The following is a 13,286-nucleotide window of genomic DNA, read 5'->3' on the forward strand; positions in this document are numbered from 1 at the left end:
TTTCTACTTTGATCCATAGGTCTTAGTTTTAGTCGACAAAATCAACACTGCCCCAAACGCAGTGGTGGAAAAAGTACTCAAATGTGTTACTTAAGTAAAAGTATCAATACTGCAATGTAGAACTACTCTGTTATAAGTAAAAGTCCGGAATTCAAAATTTACTTGAGTAAAAGTACAAAAGTATTGGTATCAAAATGTACTTAAAGTACTAAAAGTAAAAGTACCAAAACGTTTGAAAATAGCAGATCTACAAGCTCACAACGCGTCGCATCGCAGCGTGTTGTGAGCTTGTAGATCTGCTATTTTCAAATAGCCTATGTATAAAATAGGGCTAAAGGGGTTAATGAATGTTTTATAATATCATAATTTATATCTGAAAAGTCACTAGTAACTAAAGTTTTCAAATAATTGTAGTGGAGTAAAAGTACAATATTTGCCTCTGAGATGTAGTGGAGTAGAAGCAAAAGTACTGAAAATGGGAAATACTCCAGTAAAGTAAAAATTCCTCAAAAGTGTACTTAAGTAAATGTATTTAGTTACTTTACACCACTGCCCCAAACGACCCCCCCCCCAGAGTCCAGTGTGAAAGGTGACCTCACCCTTGTAGCTGTTCGTTCAGACTGGTCACCAGCAGCATGTGTTTCTCTGCATCTCGGCTCTGTTGGCCTCGTAGGCTGGCCAGCTGGCTCTGCAGCCTCTCCGACTCGCTCTGCAGGCACAGTGACAGATGGAGAAAAGATATAAATACAGGAACAACAAGAGTCACACTAATGGATCGTAAGTCACTCACTCTCACTGCACACACATTAGTAGGGTTGGGTTGGGATCTGGAACCGGAGGATCCGTTTGGTTCCATTTGTACACTCTTAAGAGTTACAGACCGGTAAGGGGGTCCATTGGGAACCCCCTATATAAATCGTTCAAGGGAACAGGAATCGGAATCCTTAAAATCCTGAATGATCCCAAACCCTAACACAGAATGTTATCTGTAGGACTGATACAAAGAAATAAAGGACTCATTATGTTCAGTTCATGATAAATACAGTCCAGCCAATTAATTCATTGCACCCAGTGAACGAGCAGTGGCGTGCACAGACATTTTGAGGGGCAGGTGCTCAAGTAATTTTACTTTTTTTTGTTTACTTGGTCTGCTCTTTTTTCCCTCTACACCTATACTACACCTATATAGCCAAAAATAGCCGATCTACAAGCCCACAACGCCTCACAGCGCGAGGCGTTGTGGGCTTGTAGATCTGCTATTTTTTGGCTAAAGTTCTCCTCAGAAAAGGGATGCTAGGTTTCGAGTGGTTATGGTAAAAAGAAAAATCATATCACATAAAGATTTGGTGGACCCCCTGTAGAAGACCCCTGCTGTAAACTGAAAACCATTCAAAAGGGCACTTCTGGTCAAGAGGGCAAAGGGCAGGTGCTCTAGCACCACCTAGAGTCTATCTGTGCACGTCCCTGCCTTGTAAGACATGTGAACCCTACAGTCCCTAATCTGGTCACGTCATAATAGGCTAACATTCTGCATGTGAAAATAGAAATAGCACATCTACAAGGTCTCCATTAACACATCGCAATGTGATGTGTTGTTTCTTGTAGATCGTCTATCTTGATCGATTTGGAGTGGAAGGAAAAAAGGGAGGGGTCAAAGTACAGTATATAGACCCGTGGAGGACAACGAACGGTTCGATGAAGTGGAAATAGGGTTTAAGTGGTTAGGAGTAAAATGTGCACACCAAACCGTTAGCCTTTTCACCGCCTTTTCAGAGGTGCTCTCTGCAGCGCACACACACACACACACTAACACACCTGAGGCCGCAAATCTTCATCTACATCAAAGGTCACCTGTGTTAGAAGGGTTTGTTATGAAATCCTGGTCCTCCATGCAAGTTACTGACATAACTGTAACTGTCCAAACGCAAAGTCATACTGAAAGGGATGCAAGAGAATGTTTTTTTTCTCCTTTTTCTAAGCCATTCAATCCGGGAACACATCTGTGCGCTACTCGGAACAGATGCGTTCCCTGTCTTAATTGGTTTAAGTCACGTTACAAAGAACATAATGAGAGTGAGACAGAGAGAAGAGGCAGTGAGGTGGACGGACAGACAGACAGGCAGACAGACAGACAGACAGACAGACAGACAGACAGACAGACAGACAGACAGACAGACAGACAGACAGGTACCTGCAGCGTCTCGATGCGGTGCTGTAGCTGCATGCGGTCCTCCAGCTCCTGACAGCGCTCCTCCAGGCCCACGATCTGCTCCTGCAGTTGGTTCCTCTCCAGCTCCAACTCCTCTACCACCGAACGCAGGCCGTCTGAGAGGAGAGGAGAGGAGAGAGGAGAGAGAGGAGGAGAGGAGAGGAGAGAGGAGAGAGGAGAGGAGAGAGGAGAGAGGAGAGGAGAGGAGAGAGGAGAGGGGAGAGGAGAGGAGAGAGAGGAGGAGAGGAGAGGAGAGAGGAGAGAGGAGAGGAGAGAGGAGAGGAGAGAGGAGAGAGGAGGAGAGAGGAGAGAAGAGAGAGGAGGAGAGGAGAGGAGAGAGGAGAGAGGAGAGGAGAGAGGAGAGGAGAGAGGAGAGAGGAGAGGAGAGGAGAGAGGAGAGGGGAGAGGAGAGGAGAGAGAGGAGAGAGGAGAGAGGAGGAGAGAGGAGAGGAGAGAGGAGGAGAGGAGAGGAGAGAGGAGAGAGGAGAGGAGAGAGGGGAGAGAGGAGAGAGGAGGAGAGGAGGAGAGGGGAGAGGAGAGAGGAGAGGAGAGAGGAGAGGAGAGGAGAGGAGAGAGGAGAGAGGAGAGAGGAGGAGGGGAGGAGAGGAGAGAGGGGAGAGAGGAGGAGAGGAGGAGAGGAGAGAGGAGGAGAGGAGGAGAGGAGAGGAGAGAGGAGAGAGGAGAGAGGAGAGGGGAGGAGGAGAGAGGAGAGAGAGGAGGAGAGGAGAGGAGAGGAGAGAGAGGAGGAGAGAGGAGAGAGGAGAGAGGAGAGAGGAGGGGAGGGGAGAGGAGAGAGGAGGGGAGGGGAGAGAGGAGAGAGGAGAGAGGAGAGGAGAGAGGAGAGGAGAGAGGAGGAGAGGAGAGAGGAGAGAGGAGAGGAGAGGAGAGAGGAGGAGAGAGGAGAGAGGAGAGGAGAGAGGAGAGAGGAGAGGGGAGGAGAGGAGAGAGGAGAGGAGAGAGGAGAGGGGAGGAGAGGAGAGAGGAGAGGAGAGGAGAGAGGAGAGGAGAGGAGAGAGGAGAGAGGAGGGGAGGGGAGGGGAGAGGAGAGAGGAGGGGAGGGGAGAGAGGAGAGAGGAGAGAGGAGAGGAGAGAGGAGAGGAGAGAGGAGGAGAGGAGAGAGGAGAGAGGAGAGGAGAGGAGAGAGGAGAGAGGAGGAGAGAGGAGAGAGGAGAGGAGAGAGGAGAGAGGAGAGGGGAGGAGAGGAGAGAGGAGAGGAGAGAGGAGAGGGGAGGAGAGGAGAGAGGAGAGGAGAGAGGAGAGAGGAGAGGGGAGGAGAGGAGAGAGGAGAGGAGAGAGGAGAGGGGAGGAGAGGAGAGAGGAGAGGAGAGGGGAGGAGAGGAGAGAGGAGAGGAGAGAGGAGAGGGGAGGAGGAGAGGAGAGGAGAGGAGAGGAGAGAGGAGAGGAGAGAGGAGAGGAGAGGAGAGAGGAGAGAGGAGGAGAGAGGAGAGGAGAGAGGAGAGAGGAGAGGAGAGAGGAGAGGAGAGAGGAGAGGGGAGGAGAGGAGAGAGGAGAGGAGAGAGGAGAGAGGAGAGGGGAGGAGAGGAGAGAGGAGAGGAGAGAGGAGAGGGGAGGAGAGGAGAGAGGAGAGGAGAGAGGAGAGGGGAGGGGAGGGGAGGAGAGGAGAGAGGAGAGGAGAGGAGGAGAGGAGAGGAGAGGAGAGAGGAGGAGAGGAGGAGAGGAGAGAGGAGAGGAGAGAGGAGAGGAGAGGAGAGAGGAGAGGAGAGGAGAGAGGAGAGAGGAGGAGAGGAGAGAGGAGAAGAGGAGGAGAGGAGAGAGGAGAGGAGAGAGGAGAGGAGAGAGGAGAGGGGAGGAGAGGAGAGAGGAGAGGAGAGGAGGAGAGGAGAGGAGAGGAGAGAGGAGAGAGGAGGAGAGGAGAGGAGAGGAGAGGAGAGGAGAGGAGAGAGGAGAGAGGAGGAGAGGAGGAGAGGAGAGGAGGAGAGGAGAGGAGAGGAGAGGAGAGGAGAGGAGAGGAGAGAGGAGAGAGGAGGAGAGGAGGAGAGAGGAGGAGAGGAGGAGAGGAGGAGAGGAGAGGAGAGGAGAGAGGAGAGAGGAGGAGAGGAGGAGAGGAGAGGAGAGGAGAGAGGAGGAGAGGAGGAGAGGAGGAGAGGAGAGGAGAGAGGAGAGAGGAGAGGAGAGAGGAGAGAGGAGAGGAGAGGAGGAGAGGAGAGAGGAGAGAGGAGAGAGGAGAGGAGAGAGGAGAGAGGAGAGGAGAGGAGAGGAGGAGAGGAGAGGAGAGGAGAGAGGAGAGAGGAGAGAGGAGGAGAGGAGGAGAGGAGAGAGGAGAGGAGAGAGGAGAGAGGAGAGGAGAGAGGAGAGAGGAGAGAGGAGAGAGGAGGAGGACAGGAGAGCATGAACATCCATCAGTCAGTTATTCAACATTATAAACGACGCCACTGTTAAAGAGCATGGTGAATAGTTTGAAGGCATTCATTTGAAGGTACAGTCAGGTGCATTATAATGCAGTGGTGCAGTGGTTCTCAAAACTTTGTCAATGTCAAGGACCCCCGAATTAACATGGATGTGGCCGCGGACCCCCATCTGAAAATATGTTGTGCCAGGGACAAGATATAATACAAGATTTATTTGAAGTTTTTTTATGTCAATTTTTTGAAAATAGCAGATCTACAAGTGTCGCCATGCGACGCGTTGTGAGCTTGTAGATCTGCTATTTTCAACTAGCCTATGTATATAGGGTTGAAGTGATGAATAACCAATTTTGCAGGGGAACCCCCTGGAACCCTTTTTCAAGGGCCCCTGGGGGTCCAGGGACCACACTTTGAGAACCGCTGCATTATTGAAGCAGAATGAAGGCCAGTACCAAGCCAGAGGTCAAAGGTCAAAGGACCCTGACACACTGAAAGCATCAGACACTCATGTCATGTCAGTGTAACTAGCGTCTTTCAGAGCTCGGTTACATTTTGGACGCATTGCATAGACTGTCTAACATTAGTTGGAGCAACTGCAGAAAGCTGGCATCTTTTTTTTTATAGACATTAGTGTTTAAATTTAATATTAACCCATTCAATCCAGGAATGCATCTGTGTCATTTTAGATTGTGTCTATAACCATTGTTTTATACTTTGGCTATTCAAACAATAGCATATATACAAGCTCATAATCGTGGACATTTTTGCAAATCTTTGAATGCATATTTTTTAAAGCGAACTTAATGTCTTCTAAAAACTGTTAGGATTTAGAAGAAAAAAATTAGATATGTATTTGGCCACAGACTCCCGTCTCAAAATATGTTGTTCCAGGGACCCCCAGAAGCAAAGATTTAAATAAAAAATGTTTGCAAATTTTCACGCCTTCTCACTCTGTGCCACGCTATGAGCTTGTATGTCTGCTATTTTTCAATCACCAAAGTATAAAATAATGGTTAAAGTGGTTACACAGATGCGTTCCCGGTTTTTAATGGGTTAAAATAGACAAGGTAAACAGGCGGACATGTGAGACGCATGTCAATGATGCTTTCAATGTGTCTTTAAGGTCATCGAGAACCCCGCCCCAAAAAACAGCAGGAATGTTTCAGGCCAGGACGTCTACTGGGTTCTACTGGCGTCTGACAGTTGTGAGAAGACATTTTGTTTTAGTTGTATAGACCGTAGTCTATGCTTGTGTCATGGTGGCTAAGTCCTCTGGAGGTGTCAGCACCAGTATGATTAACTTTGCACCTTGCATTATGTTTGAATGTTTACATTTTAGGAAAGGAGAATTCCAGACAATGTTTTCCTTACCTTTTATATATTATGATATCCTAGGACGAGGATGTTACAGTAGACTCCACCCCGAGTCCACCGCAGCTAAAAACCCAAGCGTACGGTCCATGCTCTGGATTGCTTATTTTTAATCGCAAGTGTATATATATTTTAGTGTTCATATGTCATGAGTCTTCTTCTGGAGGGGCGCATCTAAATGTCCTTCATATTTATGTCAATATGAAGGTCAGATATGAACCAACAAATATATATATAAAATTGCGATAAAAATCTGCAATCTAGCACATGGACCGTACGTTTTTTAGCTGCGGTGGACTCGGGATGGAGTTATGAAAATGTTCTACTGTACTCGTCCTAGGATTTAATATCATATAAAAATGTAAGAAAAACGTAGTATATATATTATTGCTTGTTATGAGGTTTCAAGCTGCATGCAATATGAAACTTTTTTTAATTAATGCATTTTTTTCCCTCTTTTCCAAATGTAGTTGTTATGCCAATTCCTGCTTCCATGTGCATTCTATAGTCCCACGTCACTCCCATACCGGCAACACGAGTTTGAATCGCAAGTTGGGCATAAATGTGACAGATTGCTTTAGCATCTTTTTAGCTTTAGCAAATGAACATTATTACACATTATAATACGTAGGCAATAAGCTGATACAATGAAATCTAATACACAACTATAGATCAACAAGGAAGGTCTATGAGCTTCTCTAGTGGCTAAAGGCGGTGATGATGACAATAACCACATTATTTAAGGAGGGTTTCAAATGGTACCAGCACGACCACAACCCCAACCCCACCCCCACCACACCCCTAGCATTTTATTTACCACAGCCTAGAAACGCAAGGAAAGATGAAGAAAATGGAGGAAATAAAAAGAGCAGGGGCATGCAAACAATGGGGGGGGGGGGGGGGGGGGGCATGCAAACAAAAACAAAAACTTACCACAGATGAAGTAGACCTCTCCACCTACATTTATATGAGCTAACACAACTTATTAATGGAATATCTAACTGACAGATAATAGCCAGTTCAACCAGCATGCACGCCATGTGTCCAAAAATATAATAGTTCTTCCAATTTAAAAAAACTGCAAACCAATAATAATAATAATAATAATGTATGTGTATGACTCGGTCTGCGGGCAGAGATGTGTTGTGCTCTAATCTCTAATATTGTCACTGTCAGGTGGAAACCTTGTATGTTGAGACTATGGATGGATGTTCAATATTGTCTTTTTTGCCGATAACATTAACAAGCGTCAACAAGCGTCAGCTGCACACACACACACACACACACACACAGACAGACGCGCGCACGCGCGCGCACACACACACACACACACACACACACACACACACATGTTATTTAGACAGATACCATGTGTATTTGTTTACCTGGCATCATAGTTATAGTTTCAATGTACAAATTATATTTTTTTGATATTATATTGTTTAGACTGATGCTAGGTTCATGGTTTACCTGTGATCCTAGTTTACTGAGACACCACACTGTCTCTGTATTCTATGTATGTGTTTACCTTGCTTATTGTAAGTCAAAAATAGCATAGAGTTTGTATTGTTTCTACTTTTGTGACACATAAAAGGTTTCGGGCCGGACAGCAACGATATACAGTATTTGAGGTCAAACTGAACCAATACATTCAATGCCCAGATATAAACCGAGATGATACACGGGTCTTATTTGGACCCTGCCTTTTTCAGTGGGTTAGATACAAAACCAACAAAAAACACCAAAACAGCCAAAAACCCCACATTTAACACAACCAGCGACGGGGGTGTTACAGTACGTTGACAAATTACCACAAAAAAAATGTCCGAACCGATGATAACTGACCAAAACAACCCAACATGGTGTTAATAATAATAATAATAATAATGACAGGGTGCATGCTAGTGTAAACTGTCCAGGAGGGGGCGGTCACACCTGTGTTGTCAGGGGTGGTAGAAGAAGAGTACTCGGGCCACCAACCTCCCATGTTCTCCCCTTCCTCCATCGGGGTGGTGCTCTCAGAGCTGCTGCGGGGGTCCTGGAGGAAGGCCCCCCCAGGCTGACCGTCAAACTCAAAGTCCTCCTGCATAATAATACACACACACACACACACACACACACACACACACACACACACACACACACACACACACACACACACACACACACACACACACACACACAGACCAACGCTTCAATACAAATACAAACAAAGTGCTCCTCGGAGCACAGGTCTCCACCAGGTCAGGTACAGTCAGTGGTTTTCAACCTTTTTCATGCCAAGGACCCCTAAATTGATATACATTTGGCCGTGGACCCCCCAATCTGAAAATGTTTTGTGCCAGGGACCCCCAGAAGCAAAGATTTGAGTTAAAATGTTATGCAATGTTGTTAGATACAAGTATGTATATCTGCAACTTTTGAATAGCCAAAGCTAAGTGGTTAAATTGATTGTGACGCTATGTTAAGTCATTTAGCTGGGGACCCCCTGGTACTCCCAAAGACCACTGGTGCTCCCCGGAAGCAATGTTCGGAATTCGCCAATCAGGATGGAATATGACAAATCAAACGGATCTGTCTTGGTCACTGGACTATAGAGATAATGTGTACCAATTTGCGTGATGTTTGGACAAGATTTGTAGGAGTGATATAAAAGAAAACGTTTTACAAAAATCGGTATCCTCCTGGTATTCAAAACGGGCCACTCCTGTAAACTTTAGATGTCAATCTTAGCCAATCAGGATGGAATATGAAAAATCTAGCAGCTCCGTCTTGATGATCACATGACTATAGAGATCATGTCTACCAATGTCTGTGAAATTTGGATAAAATCTGAAGGCTTAATGTAAAAAAATAGTCTGCCTCCTGGTGGCGCTATAAAAGGCAGATGTGGTTGTCAACCATTTCCCATGCCAAGGACCCCCAAATGAACCCATTAAGACCCGAGGCCGATTCTACACAATTCTTAAAAACTGCTATTGTTTTTGAATAGCCAACGCTAAAATCTAAAATGACTCTGATGCTTTTAATGGGTTAATATGTATTTGGCCGCGGACCCCCATCTGAAAATATTTTGTGCCAGGATGGGGGGTCCCCCATACAAGATTTGTGGTACTAAAATGTTTTAAAAATATTCCATCATTTTCACATGATTTTTTTATCAAGTTTTCTTTGGAGATAGACAAAGTATAAAATGGGGTTTGATGCTATAATAACTCGTTTAGCTGGGGACCACCTGGAACCCCCTCGAGGACCCCTGGGGGTCCCTGGACCCTACCGGCTGGGGCTGCACAATATAATCAAAATGCCGTACCTCAATTGTCAGGCCAAATTTCTCAATAGCCATGCAATATAATACAATATGACCATGGGCTCACCCTTATTTAATGTTTTAAGTGTAGCAACAAAAACTAAACATTCTTCCATTAACAGCATATTACAGTAGTATATGTGACTCACATTAAGTCTCTGTGTTGTTGACCAGTTCAGTCTCAGAGGTGTGTGTGTGTGTGTGTGTGTGTGTGTGTGTGTGTGTGTGTGTGTGTGTGTGTGTGTGTGTGTGTGTGTGTGTGTGTGTGTGTGTGTGCGCGCGCGCGCGCGTGCGTGCGTGCGTATGCGCGCACATATACAATGGATATGTAGTTTATATTTTAATATATGGAACATATAAATGGATAATACACTCTTAAACATTTCTTGCAAAAAATAAAATACATTAAATAACAATATATAATGGGTGAGGTGAAATCTAATGTAAATCTAATGAATCTAATACTGTAGTAATACAATGCAACATGACATAACACAACACAACATAACATTAAACGAATACTTCCCCCTAGAAATTACTTTATTTCTATCGTTCACATTCATTTAGTAAAATATACTTAACGGTGAATGATGAATCCAGAAATGAAGAAAACACTTGATGAAAAACTGTTTTCCAAAATATGACCATAGAAGTAGAAGATAAAATAAACGGGCTAAACGGTGTCATGTACGAAAGTCAAACGCGCCTGGGCGCTCGCGTGCGTGTGAATGAGCTCCGGTTGAACCCCACGTGCACGCCCCCCCCCATTCGCTAGTGCACGTCAAGGTTTGAACCTGAAGTGTTTCAAAAGTTTATTTTCTTTCTTTCTATGGTTACATTTTGGAAAGGCTTTTCACTGGATTTCGGTAAAAATGAATCTAAACCACACTATGAATGGTGTTTTGGAGTTTTATAAACATAAACATATAAACATATTTTTCTTCAGTTTTAAAGCGAATTTTGAGATGGGGGTCCGTGGCAAATAAAATATCATTTTGGGGGTCCTTGACATGAAAAAGTTGGAGCACCACTGATATTATAGCTACATAGTTAGGATTTAGAAAAAATGTTTAGATATGTATTTGGCCGCAGACCCCCCATCTCAAAATGTTTTGTTCCAGGGACCCCCAGAAGCAAAGATTTGAGTGACAAATGTTCGCTTTATAAATAAATATTTTTACAAATGTTCAACATTTTTCAAAAATAGCAGATCTACAAGCTCATAGCGCGGCACTCGGTGCCTCGCTACGAGCTTGTATATCTGCTATTTTTGAATAGCCAAAAAAAAAAAATCTAAAAATGACGCAGATGCGTTCTCGGATTGAATGTGTTAAACATAGCCGTCGGGGTGTGTGTGTGTGTGTGTGTGTGTGTGTCACCAACCTGCAGGCTGCGCTGGGCTCCAGGGGGAGCCAGGAGGTGTTTCCTGGGCCTCTGTGGGCCCCCCGCCGTGGGCGGCCCCCTGGCCTGGGCCAACTCCTCCTCCAACTCCTGCTGCCGCGTGGCCAGCGCTGGATCGGAGCAGCCAGGAAAGAACCAGTCATCCTCAATCAGTTTTGTGCCACAGGGGATACAGGGGAGCGGAGGGAGAGGGAGGGTCGGTTTCTTTTTTTGTGGAGGAGGGGGTTTGACGGAATGCGTTTTAATGCGCCTAAGAGTAGAGGGGGGGGGGGCGGCGGGTGGGGGCTGGGCCGAGGGGGGGGTTCAGAAAAGGCAGAATAGACGGGACTAGATGATCGGAAGAAAGAGACGACATAGAGCAGTGGTTTTCAACCTTTTTCATGTCAAGGACCTCCCAAAAATGTGTATGTATTTGGCCGCGGACCCCCATCTCGAAATATTTTGTTCCAGGGGACCCCCCCCCCCCCCCTCCAGAAGCAAAGATTTGAGTTAGAAATGTTTGCTTAAAATATATATATATATTCAAGATTTTTTTCCAAAAAAATCACGATTTTTCAAAAATAGCAGATATACAAGCTCATAGCACGGCTATGAGCATGTAGATCTGCTATTTTTGAATAGCCCAAGTATAAAATATGGATAAAGTTATAACTCATTTTGCTTGGGGACCCCTTGGAACAACCCCTCAAGGACCACTGGTTGAGAACCACTGATTTAGAGAAAGGGTCGAAGCCCTCTAGAGTCTATACTCGCCCGTCGCACGATGGGTGTCGATTGCCAAAAAAGACTGACCCCCGATCTACAAGCTAAAAAATAGCAGATGTACAAGCTCATAGCGCGGCACCGAGTGCCGCGCTATGAGCTTGTAGATCTGCTATTTAATACATTAGGTTTAAGAGAGGAGATGTAGGCGATGAGGGAGGTAGTGGGTAAAGAGACAGAGAGGAAAACACCACGCTCTCCATAGGTTTAAGAGAGGAGAATGAGGGAGGTGGTGGGTAAAGAGACAGAGAAGAAAACACCACGCTCTCCATAGGTTTAAGAGAGGAGAATGAGGGAGGTGGTGGGTAAAGAGACAGAGAAGAAAACACCACGCTCTCCATAGGTTTAAGAGAGGAGAAGGGACAGGCCATACAGGGAGTTGAAGAGTAAAGAGACAGGGAAGAACGGACCAACGCTATTCAGTGCAATAGGTTTAAAGGACAACTTCGTTTTTTACAACAAGGGTTTATTTATTCGTTTGTAATGATATTAATTAAAATATAAACATTTATTGCCTTCTATCGTTATAATGATTTTTAACTGGGGGGGGGGTGGATGCATTCGGGTAACTGGTAAAAACATTTTTGTCTCCACGAGCCCAAAGGCATTTTGTGTTTTGCAAAAATCTGCCTCCTGGTGGCGCTATAACAGGCCTATGTGAAACATTTGGAGCAGAGGTTCTACCCTGATCTCCATGCCTCCCATAGACAAACATAGCCGGCTTATTGCGTTTTTTTTTTTTACCAATTACCCCAATGCCCCCGCCCCTCAGTTAAAAATCGCTATACCGACAGAAAGCAATAAATGGAGAAAAAAAAACACTCATATTTTAATTATCATTACAAACTAATAAATAAAACCCTTGTTGTAAAACAACTAAGTTGTCCTTTAAGAGGGGAGAAGGGACAGGCGATGAGGGGAGGTAAAGTGTAAAGTGACAGAGAAAGAAAGGACCAGCGCTCTCTCCACACTACAAACACTCTGTTGTCACTCACACGGTTCAGTTAGGACTGTCACCATTACAGTTGACCATTCATGGTCACACAGATAATTAGCCATTAATGATTTTATTGTGGTTTTTTTTTAGCATTGAACACCGGAACATTATGAATACAATTTCACTTTGTTTTTTTTAGGCTTCGTAAATCACAAATTGCACATGGGCGCAGATATGATAAATAACTTAAATATACAAATAAATTACTGACATTTTTTATGAAACTGTTTTGATCAACAAGCTTACAACACGTCACTTTTGTGACGTGTTGATCTGCTATTTCTGCTATTTTTGGAGAAAAAAAAACAAATAGCATGAAGATTTTTCAACATGGAAAAGATTATGACTATTATGCAAAATAATCGCGAATCTCTCAAATCACTGCGATTAGGGCGATAATACGTAATAATTGTGACAGGCCTATAGTTTCAGACTGCAGATTGTGTTTCGATCCAAAACCAGATAAGAGAGAAGATGGACAGGACAAAGAAGAGAGAGAAAGAGGAGAGGAAAGTAGAGAGAGAGAAAGAGAGAGATAGAGAGAGAGAGGCACTCCAAACATCCGATATAATGTGTGTTACTGTTCCGTTTACACACATGAGGGTTTGTTCAACTTTGCAACATGATAAATAATGTCCTGAAGAAGCACGGTGGTCAGAGGGAGGAGCTACATGCACAAGTTCAAACTTGTAGATCTGCTGTTTCATGTGGAAGAGAAGAGTGGCTGACAAAGTCACATCTAAACCAAACGGGTCCCTAATAGCGTCTTTAACCCATTCAATCCGGGAACGCATCTGTGTCATGTTTAGATGTCTTTGGCTATTCAAATATAGCGGATCTACAAGTTCGTAGCGTGGCACTCGGTGCCAC

At 44.9% G+C, this 13,286-nt stretch overlaps 1 protein-coding gene across 6 annotated transcripts in view; it reads right to left on the reverse strand.

The window, feature by feature from the left end:
• The window catches only part of LOC311052326 (uncharacterized protein), an 83,375-nt gene that overhangs the window by 31,834 nt on the left and 38,255 nt on the right, over window positions 1-13,286 (reverse strand). For 3 of the 6 annotated variants that reach the window (XM_084067224.1, XM_084067221.1, XM_084067220.1), the window contains exons 15-19: window positions 10,640-10,767; window positions 7,882-8,029; window positions 6,880-6,918; window positions 2,192-2,325; window positions 600-709 (exon numbers count right to left, since the gene is read on the reverse strand). In XM_084067224.1, coding sequence (XP_083923350.1) covers window positions 600-709; window positions 2,192-2,325; window positions 6,880-6,918; window positions 7,882-8,029; window positions 10,640-10,767 — 559 coding nt within the window. The remainder of the gene's footprint in view (window positions 1-599; window positions 710-2,191; window positions 2,326-6,879; window positions 6,919-7,881; window positions 8,030-10,639; window positions 10,768-13,286) is intronic. The other 3 variants (XM_084067225.1, XM_084067222.1, XM_084067223.1) reach the window with 2 other exon arrangements.

Source organism: Gymnoscopelus microlampas (genome assembly GCF_963454915.1).
Source record: "Gymnoscopelus microlampas genome assembly, chromosome: 1".
Taxonomy (NCBI): Eukaryota; Metazoa; Chordata; class Actinopteri; order Myctophiformes; family Myctophidae; genus Gymnoscopelus; species Gymnoscopelus microlampas.